Genomic DNA, 19733 nt, shown 5'->3' with positions numbered 1-19733 from the left:
GTATGGAAACACAAAGATAGGAACCCAACTTTAATATGGCTCTATTTGAGATTGCTTTGTGTTCAGACACCCCAATGTTCCAACACCCCTATGTTCCGACACCCCAATGTTCCGACACCCCTATGTTCCGACACCCCTTTGTTCAGACACCCCTATTTTCCGACAAGTCAACCTATATTCCGACACCCCAATGTTCCGACACCCCTATGTTCTGACACCCCTATGTTCTGACACCCCTTTGTTCAGACACCCCTATGTTCAGACACCCCAATGTTCCAATACCCCTATGTTCAGACACCCCTATGTTCAAGCACCCCTATTTTCTGATACCCCTACATGTATGTTCCATCACCCCTCTGTTCCAACATCCCTACGTTCCGACAACCCTTGTTCCGATACCCCTTTGTTCCAACACCCTGTGTTCCCGATGTTCCGACACCCCTATGTTCCGACACCCCTATGTTCCGACACCCCTAAGTTCCAACACCCCTTTGTTCCAACACCCCTATGTTCCAACACCCTGTGTTCCGACACCCCTATGTTCCGACACCCCTATGTTCCGACACCCCTATGTTCCGACACCCCTAAGTTCCAACACCCCTTTGTTCCAACACCCCTATGTTCCAACACCCTGTGTTCCCGACACCCCTTTGTTCCAACACCCCTATGTTCCGACACCCCTATGTTCCGACACCCCTAAGTTCCAACACCCCTTTGTTCCAACACCCCTATGTTCTCACAATTCAAACAGCTTCTGTCATGTTAAAAACATTAAGTGCTTGGAGATGTCTGTAGATAAAGCATTAAATATGAACTATTTTTTAGTTTGGAAAAGAAAACATAACAATTACCTGCAGTGAGATTTGAACCTGCAACCTCCTGGTTAACCTGCCAGCGCTCTATCGACTTAGCAATCTAACCCTATGTTGGCTGTCGACCTATTTTGTCAATATCTTTGTTCAAAAGCCAGTCAACCTGTAACTGCCATATACCCAGAGATCACACCCAAGATACTGATACAACCTAGGGCGGGTCACCTTAAGGGGACGCAACTTTTTATTTCAAGTAGTAAGCAATAAACCAGAAGGGAAACTGACTAAGTAAATTGTATTTAATTTTTGGTGAACAAAACCAAATTTAATGGACTGAACTTTGAACCTGTATCATCCAAAAGTCAGTTTTTCTTTGTTCAACCAAAAACTATTTCAAAGTTACATTGTCAGTTTCCCTTGTATTATTGTTAGTTGTCAATCTTGTTATTGAAACAAATTTATTGCATACATTACAGATTGACACAAAACTTCAGACAGGTTGAGATGCTAACCTGTCACTGATCAAGACTTTTTACCCTTAGTACTCATCCAAACAAAAAAACAAAGAAACACACCAATTAAATACACTGTGATACTTTTACAGCTGCCGTTCTTTTATTTTAGCTGCAGATAAATATAATATATTTAAATTAACAATTATTCTATACTCGTAAAATAGTAACACCATGTTCACATTTTAACTACGCCCAAGAAAAAAGTGTACCATTCCTGGCCCAAAAAGTACTGAAAAGTGATTATCCTCACACGTTTTTATAGAATTTTGAGCTTAAAAATTAACTTGAGCGTGGTTTTGACCAATCTGTAACTTCTGGTTCATTGGCTGGCACTCTACCAACTAAGCTATCTAGCCCTAAAGTGTTTGACGATCTCCAAAACATTTTCTCAAGATCTTTGTTTGGGGGTGCCAGATAGCTCAGTTGGTTGAACGCTGGCATTAGAAGGTTGCAGATTCGAATACTGTTCAAGTCAATTTGTCAAAGTTGCTTAAATTTACCAATTCAGTTTCTGGACACATTTGGTTCTTTTTTTTATCAAAAACCAGTATTCTCACTTGGTTGGTGTATCCCAACATATGCATAAAATAACAAGTGAAAATTTGGACTAAATTGGTCGTCAAAGTTGCAAGAAAATTATCAAAGAAAAAACACACCCTTGTTTCACAAATTTGTGTGCTCTCAGTTGCCTAGTAAAACTTCGGCTTCAGGCTAGAAGTCTTTTATTATTTCAGTGAGAAATTACCTCTTTCTCAAAAACTATGTTACTTCAGGGGAGCCATTTCTCACAATATTTGAATTCATAAACACCTCTCCATTGCCCAATACAGAGTAAATTTTAAAACCTTAAAATCAATAGTTATTGTTAATACTAATACAATTTATACATAAAATACAAATCTTTGTTTGTAAAAAGTCGAAGCACTCTTTTGGATAACTTTGGTGAAGTAGCTACATAAAATTTAACCCTTACAGAGAGAGACATTACAGTTAAGGTCCAGTCACACATGCCTCGATAACGAGAACAAAAACAAAAACGTAAAAATGCACGCCCTCGATTGGTTGAATAAGCGTGGGCGTATTCTGGGCGGAGCAATTTAACCAATAGGATGCGTTCTCTTTGCATTATCGCTGCAGTGTGACTCGGCCTTTACTCATGTGAAATTATTTTATCTGATGAAAACTTAATTGTACACACATTGTTTATCTGCATTTATAAAATAAAGCTAAAAGTAAAATGGTAGTTGCTTGAACCAAGCAATAAGTTTAGTCAAACAAGCTTTTTCTAGACCAGAAAGACTTTATTATACATTGAAATATCTCAAATCATAATTGGTAAAAATTTAAGAAAGGTAACAATTCGCAGTAAACTTGCGGGTACAACCATGTGTAAAATCTCTTTTGGGAAAAGTGTCGGTTCTGAGAAGAACCGGTGTAGTCTTAATGTTTTGAAACGCATACTCTGCTCATCTTCAGGAGAAACACGAGTCAAGCATGACATTTGGTTCTTGAAAAAAAAAACCCATACTTTATCGATTCCAAGGGACGACTTTCATTTACACATTGAGAAGTCTTTCTGATTAAATCTGAATAAAGTAGGAAAAATATCCTTCCTGATGGTTGCACCCTCAAGTTTACTATCTAGCTACCTTATTATCCACACCATGCTAAACTTCAAAATTTGAAATAATTTTTCTGAAATTTATTTAATTGGAAAACTCTCGACTGTTTACTTTTATCCCATTTCTGATCCAAGAATTACATCATAAAATTGTCAATTATATTTCAATAAGTTGTTTTTAATAACTTGTATAACCAAGTTAAGGGGAAAACAACTTCTTTACAATTGAGAAGGGGATGTCAAATTAGTAAAATAAATCATGGCAAAATAAATGGCAAATCATAACATATTATTAAAAACAAGGAATTAAATAATTTATCTTACATTACTTTTAACAGACTTAAGTTGGTTTCCTCTGTTATTTAACTCATCCAAAAATCAACAGATCTTAAAATGCACCAAATCAATTGCTATCGAAGTTTTCCTTTTCCTTGGTGGTCACAAGCCTACTTGATGTGAATCATTAAATCGGTCGAATGATTGAATGAAGAAGGAACAAACTAACGGTTAATTATTTGGAATTCTAAACCTGCAGATAAGTAACTGTCGGTGATACTTTTTAACCTTTTTACTACATGTGCATATTTGACCGGCTCTGTAACCTCAAGTAACAAACTAACTTAATACATGAAAACGTGTTGCCTAATAAACATCAACACAATATCCTAAAGAAATACTTGTTGTACTAAATGTTGTAAATACGCCAGTTAAAGGGAAGGTGCACTATTGGTAATTGTCAAAGACCAGTGTTCTCACTAGGTGTATCTCAACATATGCATAAAATAACAAATCTGTGAAAATTTGAGCTCAATTGGTCATCGGATTGGGGAGAAAATGTTGAAAGTAAAAACACCCTTGTTGGACGAATTTATGTGCTTTCAGATAGAAATAAAAGACTTCTAGCTAGAAGTCTGTTATTATTTTAGTGAGAAATTACCTCTATTTCAAAATCTATACTACTTCAGAGGGAGCCGTTTCTCACAATGTTTTGTACTATCAACAGCTCTCCAATGCTAGTTACCAAGTCAGTTTTTAAGTTAATATTTGTTTTGAGTAAACACAAAACGTGTACCTTCCCTTTAACTAATAAATACCATTCTTTCACTCCACAGTGATTCATATCGAGAAACAATTTTGTTGAGGTGTTCATAATAAACTGGCGTCACTTTTTTATCGTTCACCGCGCTGGAGTACTCACATGACTCATATGCACAAGCGCATGTCACATGCGCACATCACATGCGCACAAGCAAACTTGTCACACCTCATATCACACACGCACATTACCTATGCACATCACACTCATGTTACACAAGCACGTCACACATGCCCGTAATTTATGCACATCACACACACACGTCACAGAAGCGTGTCACATCATGAAAAGAAAGGCATTATTGAAAGAAAGGCAGCTTGTTGTGAACATCACCAAATAAAACGCAACGTGTGTGCATACAGGACCCCCCAACAAAATGGAAGAATCCCTTGTGTCACTATAGAAATTTGTCGTCAGTGAGAAGGGTCCATAAGTCACGTAATGGCTTAATAAAGTTCTATTTAAACATAATTTTTGTGGAAACCAGCAAAAACACATGGCATTGTGGCTGGAAACCACTGCCTTTTTTCTGTGTTCAAGCAATCTTACTAAGTGGAATTAGGTACTGTCGAACCATGCAGAGGAACACATAATTCAACCATAACATTCTGTCAACTAACATTAAACTGATATTTTACAACCCAAGGAAGGTTTGTATTGCAAGGCTGTGGTACAGGTCCAAAGTTTATTGGTGCTGGCCCCTGTTTATTTTTTGTCGTGAAGGAGCGACATCAAAGGTGGAACGCTTTTAGTTCAAATCTCAGCTTAATTCACCAGGTATTTTTCCCCATCTACAGCAGCTGGCACAAAGGTCATCTCTCCATGAGTTCCCAATCAATTTTCATCCAAAAGTGGACACACCCGAGCTGTAATAATCCTCTTTCAATCTCTCTGGATTCTGTGATAATCCCGTTTCTGGATTTCCTTTCCAAACATTCCTTTTACGCCAAAAACAGTCTCACTTAGCGCACTGAATTGTGCAGTTTGTCGGAACTGGCCCCTGCCCTGCCGTTAATGTTTCGTTCTTTAGTGATGGTTGGTGTGTGCTACAGACGCAACAACGAAGCATGGGCAAACAGGGGGTGGGGAGGAAGGGGGGCAAGACAGGTGGAGAAAAGAGAAAGAAAAAAAGGTGGATTTATAACATGATTCTTGTCTCTATGGTTTTACCCATAAACACTGATGTGTATTAGCACTGTACATTTGGATACTCAGTACACAGTACTTTATCCCTGATGCAAATTTAACATCTATTAAAGGAACACGTTGCCTTGGATCGGTCGAGTTGGTCTTTGAAAAGCGTTTGTAACCGTTTTTTTATAAAATGCATATGGGTAGAAAGATGTGGTAAAAGTAGAATACAATGATCCACACAAACATGCCTCGAAATTGCGTGGTTTTTCTTTTACCTTGTCGACTAACACGTCGGCCATTTATGGGGGTCAAAATTTTGACTCCCATAAATGGCCGACCATGTTAGTTCGCACAGTAGAAGGAAAACCACGCAATTTCGAGGCAAACTTGTGTGGATCATTGTATTCTACTTTTAAAACATCTTTCCAACCATATGCATTTTATAAAAAACGGTTACAAACGCTTTTGTTTTGACCAACTCGTCCGATCCAAGGCAACGTGTTCCTTTAAATGATTCTACATTTGGTATCAACCAAAATCACCTGACATCATCACATGATCAATCTTATAATAGATGTTAAATTTGCATCGGGGATAAAGAATATTAATTTTGATTTTTTACCCATACCCATGTGTGTTAGCACTGTATATTCAGTACTTTCCCGAGTCCTGTGAAAAAATATCACAGGCATGTTACTCGGGTGGGATTCGAACCACTGCTCTAGAATTGCAAGGGTCGTGGGTTCGAATCCCACCCGAGTAACATGCCTGTGATATTTTTTCACAGGACTCGGGAAAGTACTGAGTATACAGTGCTAACACACATCGGTGTATGGGTAAAAAACCAAAATTAATATTCTTTATCCCCGATGCAAATTTAACATCTATTATATCGTTGCGGTACCCGCTGCCAACACATAGGATTCGAACTGCCTCTAGCTGCCGGGCAACCTCGGTAGTCTAGTTGGTAAGACACTGCTCTAGAATTGCAAGGGTCGTGGGTTCGAATCCCACCCGAGTAACATGCCTGTGATATTTTTTCACAGGACTCGGGAAAGTACTGAGTATACAGTGCTAACACACATCGGTGTATGGGTAAAAAACCAAAATTAATATGATCAATCTTGCTTGTTGTGCTATTTTGGGAGTCAGTTTAGGCGAGGTGAGCATGGTGAGACACCCATCATACACAAACTGACTCAGTAAATGGCAGACAGTGGGTAGACAGAAGTCATGTGCGACGCCAATGCACAGGGTCGATACAAACAGTTAACATATCGTTGCCGTTGACTTTTCAACTTTTGACAATTTGACAGTTGCAGGAATTGTACTCAGTAAATGCATTTGACTTGGCAGCTAGTTGAAGCACACAGAATGAGCTAAGCATCCAGGACTTTTTCCTTAGCAGGGAAAGATTAAAAGCCAGTAAGCCATGCAAGGCAGTCAGGCCATACCTCAAAAATTCATTGCTTAATTTTACTCAATTTTTTTTTTCCCTTCACTTTTTGTAAAACTTAAATAACAGCTTTGACCCCCATCATTAAATTAAATTTTCATTTAACTGTGAATCCCATTTATTTATGCCTTCATTTATGAGTGTAATTTTTCTACAGCACTTTTCTACAAACACTAATAATGGTCTTATCCATGCCCATGGTGCAAACTTAACACATTCTTTTTGTGTGTAATACTTTCTGCTACACCAACTACTAAATTTTTTCAGACAAATTCAAACTGACATAATTTTTAAATTTGACACTAACTGACAAATTTTTGTTCAAAAGCTCGACTGTCATTCACAGACATTTTAACCCACATCGAGTCTCGAGTTTTGTCCCGTCGTAAAATATCAACTGCCACGATTCAAAACAATTCCACAGAGTAAATAACATTGACAGGTACGTTGATATTTCAATTGAGGTTTTCTCATTAAACAAAACTTACACCAAGGAATTGACAGCCAATATTTTCCACACCATTTTGAAGAGTTTAATGAGTTTGAAAGGGAGGCATGGAGTCAACAACGGATTAAATTTTCTAAAGCTCAGGGGGAAAGCCATTCGACATGCAACGAGGCAAAACAGGATGAAAGTAGGCATAACATGCACAGTACAGATGAAGCACCAAATTAATGTAACAAATTATACATTTAACTTTTAAAGGCAGTGGACGCAGATTGGTTTTGGTTAACGTAATGCTTATAAAGAATGTTTTATCATACAGTCACAAATCATTTCCCGATTGATCCATTGCAACAGTGACACATGCGGCTACTCTCTGCCACTCCATATTAATACCCACTGCATGTTGTATGTACAAATCATTGTGAATTGGGTCAATAGATTATGCAAGTCTCATACATATTTAAATGCTTTGACCTGATACAATGCACAATTTTGTTTCCATTTTGTCGTCATTTGTTAAAAAAGCAATAGAGATGGGAATCAACCCCGATACTCCCAAACAGTTATAATATGTACAAGACTTGCACAGTTTATAGACCCCCTTGCAAATGACAGCACAAGTCTAAACAGCGCCCTCACTGAGGTTAGTAAAGACCTATCGCGTGGTGCATACACGCAAGCACATTTCCATTGTGTGACCTAATAGCATTGGCAGCCAACGCAAAACAATCTTTTCTTTAACCTTGGTTCTCTTGGCAAGACCATGCAATACAGATTGTTAAAGTGAAGACTTAAGAACTACATGTATCAAGTCTTAATGAACTGCTCTCCTCCAGAAACTTTGTGATGTAGATTAGACTGTCGGACTTGCTTGAAGCACTAGGTTTCTTGATAAAGACTACACTCCCTTCTCAAGCCACTCTGCTGAGTACACTGGCCTTGCTTTGACAACAAGTTCCTTGGTGTTACAGCAACCCTTTCTATATCATATTTCCACCATGCAAAGTTTCAAGTCCTACTTAACAAGTTCCTTGATCAAGACTCTGTCACTTAATACTCTGAGGCACGGACAGCTATTGCCCTTCATGTGCCCCTTCCTTTTGCAAAGGTGCCCTTTGTAAAGTTGCAATACAAAGAGAAAATAAGAGTACATTACTTCTTGAAGTACCGTCAACCAATGGAAATTTGCCATAAAGCAGACCTGATAGCCTCATTTTTGAAAGGGCACGGGCACCAAGGATTTTCTACTTAGTGAAGGGCACCCTATGAGGACATTGTATGTTTCAACTGTAGCATTTCAAAGGCACCAAGGCTATGGCCAGGGGGCGTGGAGGCAAACAACAGTGTTGCCTCCTTGAAGAATCAGGCCCCACAAAACTCAAGGGCTACTGTGCTGCACCATCATTGTCATCATAAATAATCACCATAATCATCATTTATCAGAGCAATCACCACTGACTTCACCACAGTCATCCTCACCGTGAATCAGCACCAGATTCATGACCAACCTCACCATCACATTTCCACCAGCATCAACCTCATTGTCTGACACCGTTTACTCCACCGCCTGGTATGGGAGCCCTCCAGGAGTGTTTACGATATGTAAGCCCCACCAAGAGGACAATCCAACTATGAAGGACATTATTAAGTGGCCTCTGGAGGCCAAGACCCCGGTGGTATGCTGAAGTGCCTTGTCTTGGACCATGAAATCTCCTTCCGTTTTGAGCTGTGATCTCCTCCCCTGCTTGAATGTCATGGCGTAGAATTCACAGATAAGAAAATGTCCAATCAACAGAGTGAAGAGGTCTTGATGCCTCTTGTTCTGTTCTTGTCTTGTCATGATGACAGTGAATGGTTTGGTATTTTGCTGTGCGACTTTGGCTGCGACACCTTTGGCTGTCCATGGGCTGTCACACCATTGACTGTCACAACATGGTGACTTACACCTGTTTCAGACAGGCGCACCAGATTCACACCGAACTAAATAGATTAGAAAAGACTCCAGTCATTCCGAACGACTGCAACAGTCGATCTTACGACTTTTAGAGCGTCCAGTCACTCTTAACTGTTTCAGACATTGAACTTTTCATGTGCTTAATTCAGAAATTGTTTGGTGCGACACTGGAGCGCCTGTGTTTATACACAGTCTTAACGAATACTTGCCATCTATTATATCCCATACAAAGCCAGTACCAGTTATCTCAGGGGTGTGAGACTAAGGCCAAATATCTGAGTTAATGGCTATGGCTATATGTCAGATCGCTGAAAATGCATAATATTCTTCACTGTTGTTGTGACAGCCAACAGCCATTGCTGTAGCCATAGCTGTATGGTTCGGATGCAGCTGAAGTTGCAAATGGCAAAGTGATTGTACAAATAATACCTTGCCTGAGGTTTACACTTAAGCATTTTTAGGCCTCTAGTCCCAACTACTGTAAATGTTAATATTTTCAGCCAGCACGTGCAGCCTGATTTGTTTTACAGTAGTTAGTCCCGAACATAGGCAGTCAGTTTTGGGCAACATAGACAAAAAAGAGTTAAGATTGCTTGAGACTTTCGGTAGAAATTTTTCTCTGTCACTACGGCTGTCATGGAAAGAGTACATTGCAAGATTGTCTTTTTAGTATGAGGCATCTTGTAATTTTAACATAAAATGAGAAAGTTACCAGGCTTTGAACAGACAATTCCATCACAGCTGCACAATACATTTTGTAGCGAAAGAGGTAATGCCTGCCATTACTTAAGTTAATTGTTAAGCTGTCCGCTATTATGAACTGTTTTCTAATTTGATTTCATTGTGTACAGTAACTTTTGGAAGCAAATGGCACCTTGTTTTGAGGCAAGTACATAAGTGTTTTTGGCAGAGTACATTAATTTTCAATCTTTGGTTTCTAATAAACATAATGTACAACCATTATACCTTTGGCTCTTTAACTTATACTTTATCTTTGGGTTGTGACTAAGCAGTATAAGCTGGGGCAGTTCCAGAAAATTTTGTTCAATAAAAAGACTTGGTTCCGAGTTGGAACTGGTTCCACTAAATTCAATTAACAAAAATTAAAAGTCAATTTTTGTAGTAAGATTTTTAGTGTTTTTGTTTGTACCGTTTGAATCAAGGCCATTTTAAATTTCCCCAGTGTGGGATAATAAAGTTCTCATCTTATCGTAAAATTACAAGTCATTCCAGTCCTGAGCCACACACACACAATTGAGCCAATCTACCCAGTTCTGTAGAAGAGGTGACCCATGGGTCCGGTTTTCGATTTTGGAACGAGGTAGAACCGGGTAACTGGAATAACTGCCCAAGCTTACTTAGCAATTGCACCATGCAAGTATATCCTTTTTTGAAGAAATTACAACAGTCTAACAACTCTACTGTATTTCCCTTTTACCAGGGCATACATTATTCACATTGCGCCACCATAGCATTTCCAAGAAATGTAGATTTTTGTTTGTAAAAATTACAGATTGCTGTTGTATTTTATTTATTTTTTTTTGAGGGAGGGAGTAAGGTGCTTTTATTTATCATCCTAAAATATTTAGTTTGCAAAAAACCTGTCTCCAATAAATATATTTTTTGTGACTGATAGTCAAATAGTGGATGTACATGAAAAAACAAAAACAGAAAGACAAAAAAAGATGACAAGAATTATCCCAGAGCTTTAGAAAATTCAGTCTGACTTGAATCCACATTAATGCCGGCCGGCAACAACGGCCTGGCAGAAACAATGTTTCTCAGTACAATAGAACTTTCCCATGAAATATGTAAAAACCATAGAGATATATATAAGAACTAGAGGGCACACTGGCCTATATACGCGCCCCGGCATACGCGCAGGCGGACATTTTCTAAGTTGAACAAACAGGCATTGCTTAGCGTGTGTTTGTGCGGCCATTTTGTAAGTTGACAAAACAACATCGCGTCAGCATTCAATAACCACAAACTCCAACGTATTCTTCATATTCAACGCGCATGCAGAATGGCGCGCGTGTTTCCTCAGGGTCCCATCGCGTTTGTGCAAGAAGCATCACCAGTGCGCCCTCTAGTGCTTACATATAACTCTATGGTAAAAACACACATTGCACATGATCCATGGCAATACAGCAGTATACGGGTGTATGGCTTCTAACTGGCTACCCCGAACAAAGATATTGACAAAATAGAAAAACAGTCAATAAGAGGGGTTGATAGCTCAGACGGTAGAGCATCGGCACGTCAATCCGGAGGTCGCAGGTGCAAAGATCCTACCCTAGCAAATTCTAGTCAAGCTTTTTTCTTGTGACAAACTTTATCATTGAGCGCAAACATTTCTGTGAATGGGGTGAAAACTTTCTACATGCAGTGCAAGATCATTCACCGTTCCAGTGTGACAATTTGCTAAATTTTGTATAAAATCTTTACCTGTGCCTTTGATTTCTGTAGATTAGGGGTTAGACATATGGAGGGGAAAAAAATGCCGTCTACATTAAACAGTTTAAGATGCATATCTTGTGTGGTTTTGGTTGAAATTTTTGATTGGATTTCAAAGTTGCATTTTGTTTTATTAAAAAAAAAAAAAGTTAATCAGTGTTTGGAATGAACCAGACGAGAAAAATCCAGATTGCATTTTAGAATTGTTTTGTTTGTAAACAGCACCTTGAGTTGATGCATTTCTAAAGACAACAGCCTACATATTTGCTTCCATTCACTTTCATGTGAATTATGAACTGGGCTTTGCAGGAAAAATGTTTTGAGCGTTTGGAAGTATGCTTTTTCACAGTGGGTAAAAAAAGCCACTACCATCAATTCCTTGCCGCCGTGGCAGGAGATCAGCCTACAAATCCATCAAGGAGGCGGCCTAAAAAAAAAGAGGAAGCGGCAGGGACAGTAAACATTTTTTTTTATTTGGCCTTAAGATTGGCCGTTAAAAAAAGCAAATCAGTTGTGTCAGTACAAAAATGTTGTATCTCTTGAAATAGCATTTCATAGCACAGTGTATAACACAAGTTTGACAGTGTAAACATATCGCATCTGGCTTAGAATAACCACTATGTACACACAAAACCAAAACCTAATTAGCCTTTTTTGCTATGAAAGTCGCCCTCTTGTAGGTCAAACCGTATGCGCATCTAAATGCGCACATCAATGAAGCACGCAGCACTCCCGGTTTGATTTATACGGCTCATGCACGCACATGCCCACGCACACGCGCACAGACGCCATGTTGCAGGGCAGATATTTGAACGGTGACGTCATATTCAAGAAATTTGCTCAAGTGAGATACAACATTGATGCACGATCAAGATCTGGGGTTGGTGCACTGACGCGGCACAAATAGTGACTGCAAAATTGCACACAAAATATGCATCATTAGTTTTATAAATTATTGGCCTACCTTTGGTTTTTCCCTATGGGTGTCTACAGCCTCGACGTCCAGCGATATCGTCTCTACCTTACACCCTAAACACAACATTAGAAAATGATTTATTCTGGATGAAAAAGTCGAATGAATAATATAACAAAAAATAATGAAATAATTTTAAGTTTAAGTAGGATTTGAAACTTTGCATGGTGGAAATACGATATGGAAAGGTTTGCGGTAACACCATGTAATGACTATCTCTAATGAGTTGGGGGTGGTTCTGAAAAGAACCAGTGGTTTGAACTCAAACGTTTCTATCAGTATGCTCTGATCGTCTTTCTCAGAGCATACTGATCGAAACATCGAGTTGAACCCAACGTTTTCTTTTAGAACCACCCAAACTCATGAGAGATACATGTAGTCATTAAATGGTGTTAATACAAACCTTTCCATAAAATTTTAACTTTGCAAACAAGTTCACGTTAATGATCTCTCGTAATTCAATTTGACTTTTTAACTAATTTTTAAGGATAAATGAATTATCAATTAATAATTGTCTTTCTAAGTAATTACAACTTTCCTTCAAAATTTGTTTAATTATAAAACAGAACAAAATAATGAACCCTGCCTTCAGTGTTTAAGGCACCGGACATTATTAGAAGTTGTCAAAGACCAGTATTCCCACTTGGTGTATCTTAACATATGTACAAAATAACAAATCTGTGAACATTTGGACTCAATTAATCATCGAAGTTGCAAGAAAATAATAAAAGAAAAAACTTTCAGGCCTGGAGTCTTTACATAATTATTTGAGTGAGAAATTACCTCTTTCAAAAACTATGTTACTCCAGAGGGAGCCGTTTCTCACAATGTTTCATACTGTCAACAGCTCTCCACTGCTTGTTACCATTTAGTTTCCATGCTTAAAATTATTTTTGAGTAATTACCAAAAGTGTTCATTACCTTTAAGGCTACTCATGGGAAAAGTTTTAAAGAGACTTAATATTAAATGGATCGACTAGAGAATTATTCCTTACCATAAGCCACTGGTGTTAATTTGATTACTGTATGCAAAGGACATCTCAGGTACGGTAACTCCTCTGCAAACACAAAGTAAGGGGAAAATGAAGTTTTTGAAAACAATAGCCATTCAACCAACCAAACAGTTCTTTGTCGATTAATCAAAAAATTTACGTTCTAAATTCATCATAATTGAAGGAACTTTCTGAGCATAACTTTATTGCTCTGCTTACCGCCGAATTCTGTGCTTACGATCACCATTCTCCGCTTGCATGACAAGCACCAAATATCTGTGCTAGCTGTGTAAGCATAGAATGCTTAGTAACTTGGAGTACACACACGCAAAAGCCAAAATTCCCCAAAACCTGCGAAATACGCTTGATGTTAAGTGCTGAATTCCCTGATTCTATGCTAACAATATTCAGCAGAGTCATAAAATTGAGCGCTAATCAGCTGAAAGGTTGCATGCCTGCCTACCTGAGCTCTTGTCTAGGAAGTAGGCTAGAAGACACCTCATCACTCCTTGATGACAAACTACTAAGATGTTCTTTTGCCTCTCCAATTCCTGCGTAGGAAAAATATCAAACAAGATAAAATATAATATCAGGTCTGGAATTACACGCAACTACAGACAATACTGTATGGTTGCTTTAAAATAAAATCAAAAAAGGGCTAACACCTAAGGAATGCATACTACAATAAAAACATAACTAAAATTCTTAAATTACATCAAGCATCTAGAGAAAAAGGTAAAAGCCAGTTAAACAATATAATCACACTAATTTTGGTTTAACCAACACACCAAAGTGTGTAAGCACTGGGTACTTTCCAAGAGTTCTGTGAAAAAATCACAGTCATATTACTCAATGGGATTCGAATCCACGACCCTTGCAATTCTAGAGCAGTGTCATACCAACTAGACCACAGAGATTGCCCAGTGGCTAGAGGCAGTTCGAATCCTATGTTTGCAGTACCCGCTGCTAAATGAATATTCTTTATACAAATTTAACATCTATTAAAGGAACACGTTGCCTTGGATCGGTCGCGTTGGTCTTTAAAAAGCGTTTTGTGACCGTTTGTTCTAAAATGCATACGGTTAGAAAGATGTTGTAAAAGTATAATACAATGATCTACACAAATATGCCTCGAAATTGCGTGGTTTTCTTTTTACCTTGCCAATAACACCTACAGCCATGTATGGGAGTCAAAATGTTGATAGTTCGAGACGTAAAAAGAAAACCGTGCAATTTTTAGTGATACTTGTGTGGATCATTATATTCTACTTTTTTAACCATATTCATTTCATAACAAACGTGTTCCTTTAATATAATAATAATAATAGCAAAGTACTTGAATGGCGCATCACACAAAGTCTTGATACGTTTTACAACAATAAATAAATAAGACAAGCATACAGCAAATTTAACAAGCAGGTAACTTTCAAGTAGCGATTTAAATACAGTTTGAGTTCTTGCAGATTTCATGTGATGTGGTAGTGCATTCCAAAGAGAAGCTGATGAATTTATTCAATATACATGTAGTAAATATGAATGATAAAATACACTTCAAACCACAGAAATGTACACATGGGAAGGAGCTCAGTTTGAATGGGTTTAAAAAGTGACAAATCATTTGGCAGAGAAGGTTGATTACTTTGGCAATCATAACATCAGAATAACAGAGAGCGATTTAATTTTGTATAATAGTTGCAATAACAATTGATTGAAAAATCAAATTGTTTTTGTATGGCAAGAGAAAATATGCTAGGCACCCAGCCAGCCTGCATGCTGACCTGCCAGCCATCTCATCAGCCAGACTATCAGCCAGCCAGCCAGCCAGCCTGCTGGGCCTGCCAGCTTGCAGTGCCAGCCAGCCAACATACTGACCAGCAAGCTAGCCTGCCTGCTAGCCATGCAGCCTGCCTGCCTGAAATATGATATCAAGAGGCTCAATCATCTTAACTGTTCAAGTTATCTTTTTTTTGTACACATTTACGAATGTGTACAAATACATTGGCTTGGCTCTTTTCATTCATAAATCCATTGCACACACTTACCATTATAACTGGTTCTAATCTTGTCACCAGGTCTTGATATGACTAAGAAAAAATGAAATTTAACAAATATTAATTTGTTAACACATTTATTCATTAAGAGTGATTAACATTTCCCAAACATTTAGAGAGAAAATGCTCTGTGCAAAAATGTTGCATCATCTCCACTTGTTTTTTGAGGACATCCGGGCTACTGTAAGCTAGATATTTCAAACTTGTGCTGCAATTTCAAACTTGTGCGTAACGTAATGTAAGTGCTTTTTTTGACCTGATAAAATGTTTTTGCACAAAATGAACCCCCTGCCTTACCTCTCCCATAGGGTATCTGTAGTGGTATTTATCTTGGTCTCTCAACGCAAACTCCTCCGGGTACTTCTCCTGAATCTCCTCATATGTCATTCCATCACACACTCCCTAATAGCGACAAGATGAGACCAGGTACCAGACATGAAACTTTGTCATTACAAAATAAGAGGAAGTTACTGAACATAAACACCTCAATATTTTCTGTTTTCTTATGAATGACACAATGAGCGTGTTCCAATTGTCGGCTGCTAAGAGTAATACTTAGGGTCTCAACTTGATATGTTGTTATAAAAAAGGAAAGCTTTCATCTTTGGACTCAATTGGTCATCGAAGTTGCATCGAAGAGAATAATGAAAGACAAAACACCCTTGTTGCACAAATTTGCGTGCTATCAGATGCCAGTAAAAGGCTTCAGGACTGAAGTCTTTGAATATTTGAGTGAGAAATAACTTCTTTCTCAAAACCTATGCTAGTTCAAAGGGACCCGTTTCTCACAATGTTTTATACTATCGTCACCTCTCATATGCTCGTTACCAAGTAAGTTTTTATGCTAATTATTATGAGTAATCACCAATAGTGTCCAGTACCTTTAAACAATCGCATTTAAATAAGCAGAATGAACTTAATTGCACCTACCCCATCTAACTCATCCAGCGCCTTCCACTGCTCAATAGAAGCGTTCACATTGGATGCCGTCTGGTAAGTTCGCTTTAATCTACTCGTCCACACCTTGAGGTCTGATAAGTGTTGCTCCGACATGAACTTAGACAGACTCTTACTGTAATGCCAACCCCTCTCTGACAGATCTGAGTCTCCACCTATTCTTCCTTGAAGGTTTAGCTGGCTCTCACCGTGCTGGGATAAAATATGAAAAAATAATAATAAATTGAATTGAATTGAAATGGTTTATTGAAAAAAAGTCATCGCAGCCAGAGTCCAAATTAAGACAATATTTTCAGATAAGAATATTTACAAAAAATAATCAGGAAAAAAATGACAGAATGTAGGAGTTGAGATCATATCTCATTGTCAGAATTCTCCTTTATAGCAGAAAAAGTGTTACAGTCAAAACACCAGTTATAATCTGCAGCTGATATCCTGATAATTTTCACTTAGCAGAAGATTGCTAAGGAACATTGTCTTTGTTGGAAGAACTACAAAAGTTGGGACCTGCTCTGGAACACAGAAGGACATGGGTTCAATTCTGAGTTGGGCACATTTTCCAAAATGTTCTTGTGTTACTTGAACTTTGACCAAATCTGCTAACAACATTTCTTGAATCAACGCTTAATGATGAAGTGAGAGCCGGCCAAAACTAACTTTACACTTACCCTTGTTAGGTAAATGGTCCTCGGCATGACATGAATATTCATGAGGTAGTATACAACTCTGCTCTGAAGATGACCTATAAAAGAGGGAACATAACGATCAAATTACAATCCAGTGACATAAATATTCATGAGGTATTACAACACTACTCTGAGGTAGACCTAAAGAAGACTAATGACATGAATATTCATAAGATACATGTAGTATACAACTCTACTCTGAAGATGACCTGTAAAAGAGAGAACATCAAGCTCAAATCAACATCCAGTGACATGAATATTCATGAGGTGTTACAACACTACTCTGAGGTAGACCTAAAGAAGACTAATGACATGAATATTCATAAGATACATGTAGTATACAACTCTACTCTGAAGATGACCTGAATAGAAAAATATATAAAATAATCATACCAAAATATGATATCAAACAACTGTAAGCATAAACAGGAAATCCGTACAGCGCCTTAAGCGCCCCCCCCCCCCCCCCCCCGCAATATAAATGATTTTTTTATTATTACTATTATTGAAACAAACCATAGTAGAGCTATTAAAACCTGCAAAAGTTTTACATAAATTCTGGAGAGAACCCTGGTAAATAAGATAAAAGGAATCCAAAAATAACAGGGAAAAAAAATAGTCACAATTTTAACTTCCAGGTCACTTCTATTTAAGGACAAAATAAACCTTCCCTGTTTTTTTGCAATGATCCCACAAAGAAAATAAGCAGGCACTGAAGAATAATAATCATGGACACAACCATAACTTATGGTTCTTCATTGCTATGCCATAGTGGAGGCTCTCCAAGTTTATGATTTATACATGTATCATCAATCATATCCAACCGGCAGCAGAGACACTTTATAAAAACACTGCCTCTATTAAAGGTTATTAGAATCAAAATCCAAAAGTTTATTTTTTTAATCTGAAATTGCTCTCATTGTACATGTACCAGGGCCAATCTGTGTAGAAATATTTGTCTGGACTCGGTCAAGTTGAGAGAGAAAAAAAAAACGAAAAAAAAAAAAAAAAACCAAGAACAGATCAGTCATGCTTATTTCAATTGCAATCACAATTACCCTGTTATAAATGTTTTTGTGCACATTTATCCCAAACAAAAGATAAGTTTTTCTCAAAAACTACTGCACCTCAGCAAGTAATATTAACAGGGAAACTGTCTATCTTCATTATCTTCAAACCGCAAACCCTGTAAGTTTAATGTCAATCTGTGGACAGTGTTTTGTGTCGTACAAAAAGTACCCAAACCCTTTAAGCGCTCATTGTGCATGCAGGTTTCCTCCAAGTTAAATTGAAACTTGGCCTTTGAGACTCAATGACCATCACGACTTTACATTAATCAGAATGCTGCAACACGATACACCTCATTGGACAATAGGTCATCATCGTTCATTTTTACAAAGTGCTGCAAAACATTGTAATGAGAGCCGAAGGCGAGGCGTTCGATGCAAAGAGTTCTTGTGGAGTAAAATCAATCCAATCAGTCTCGAATTTACTCGGGTGAATATATGCAAGAAAAAATGCATCAACTCAATGAGTTAATATTCTTTATCCCCGATGCAAATTTAAAAATCTGTCACATCGTTGCAGTACCCACTGCCAAGACATAGGATTCAAACTGCCTCTAGCTACCAAGCAATCTTGGTAGTCTAGTTGGTAAGACACTGCTCTAGAATTGCAAGGGTCGTGGGTTCAAATCCCACCCGAGTAACATGCCTGTGATATTTTTTCACAGGACTCGGGAAAGTACTGAGTATACAGTGCTAACACACATCGGTGTATGGGTAAAAACCAAAATTTATATTCAATGAGTAGGGTTCATCACTGGGTTTTCCTTTCCACATCAAAGGGGCCTTTATATCCAGGAGTAGGCAAAACCAACAATACGATAAACATATGATAACAGGCCTTGAAGGGTCACAGCAATTTCCTCTAGTAAGGGGCAATTCTTTAAGGAAAGTGTCAATTTGAACTGCAACAACTTTGCAAAAGGCATCACAGCAAAAGCACAGGGTACCACAGTAATAAGCTTTTTTGATGTATGGCGGACGTGATAGGAGTGTATTATTTGGTTTGGGTGTATACGCACAAATTTACCCAAACCTTATAATGTTGCAGCATTGTGTCCGCCATATCTCAAAAAGGCTCTTTCATGCTCCTTCGCTGCGCTCATACGCATGAAAAACAGTTTCACTTTATTGTAAGACACACAATAAACACACCTTGAAAACATTATTAAGTTTCAGAATTTATTAAATCATGGGAGTGGGCCGTTGTTAAACTGCATATGAATTAATTAATGTCGTATATAACATACGCTGTTGTCGAAATGCGACACTAGCACTACAGCAGAGTAAGCAGCGGCCTGAATTGGATTCTGTTGCTAAGGATGCTGCTTTTATACTGACATGCACCAATGCACTCAAATGAATGAATCACGACACGGTTCATTCATTTTGAGTAACCCGCGTATAAGTCATGTGACGCATACGGCGGTACTCCTGTGTGTCATTCAAACAATAAAAACTACATATTGCTGTGGGTGCCATGGGTTATTTTGAGGCCTGAGATAACAATAATATTG

The 19733-nt window shown here is 38.1% G+C and overlaps 1 protein-coding gene across 5 annotated transcripts in view; it reads right to left on the bottom strand.

The window, feature by feature from the left end:
• The window catches only part of LOC139954308 (6-phosphofructo-2-kinase/fructose-2,6-bisphosphatase 1-like), a 51781-nt gene that overhangs the window by 2293 nt on the left and 29755 nt on the right, over nt 1-19733 (bottom strand). For 4 of the 5 annotated variants that reach the window (XM_071954052.1, XM_071954053.1, XM_071954056.1 and 1 more), the window contains 7 exons: nt 17135-17208; nt 16440-16658; nt 15807-15911; nt 15501-15542; nt 13922-14009; nt 13462-13524; nt 12458-12522 (listed from right to left, as the gene is read on the bottom strand). In XM_071954052.1, the coding sequence (XP_071810153.1) occupies nt 12458-12522; nt 13462-13524; nt 13922-14009; nt 15501-15542; nt 15807-15911; nt 16440-16658; nt 17135-17208 (656 nt within the window). Of the gene's footprint in view, nt 1-1422; nt 5091-12457; nt 12523-13461; nt 13525-13921; nt 14010-15500; nt 15543-15806; nt 15912-16439; nt 16659-17134; nt 17209-19733 lie in introns of those variants that run through there. The other variant, XM_071954054.1, reaches the window with a different exon arrangement.

This window comes from Asterias amurensis, chromosome 2, assembly GCF_032118995.1.
Source record: "Asterias amurensis chromosome 2, ASM3211899v1".
NCBI classification, from domain to species: Eukaryota; Metazoa; Echinodermata; class Asteroidea; order Forcipulatida; family Asteriidae; genus Asterias; species Asterias amurensis.
This window is presented reverse-complemented; position numbering and strand designations above follow the sequence as displayed.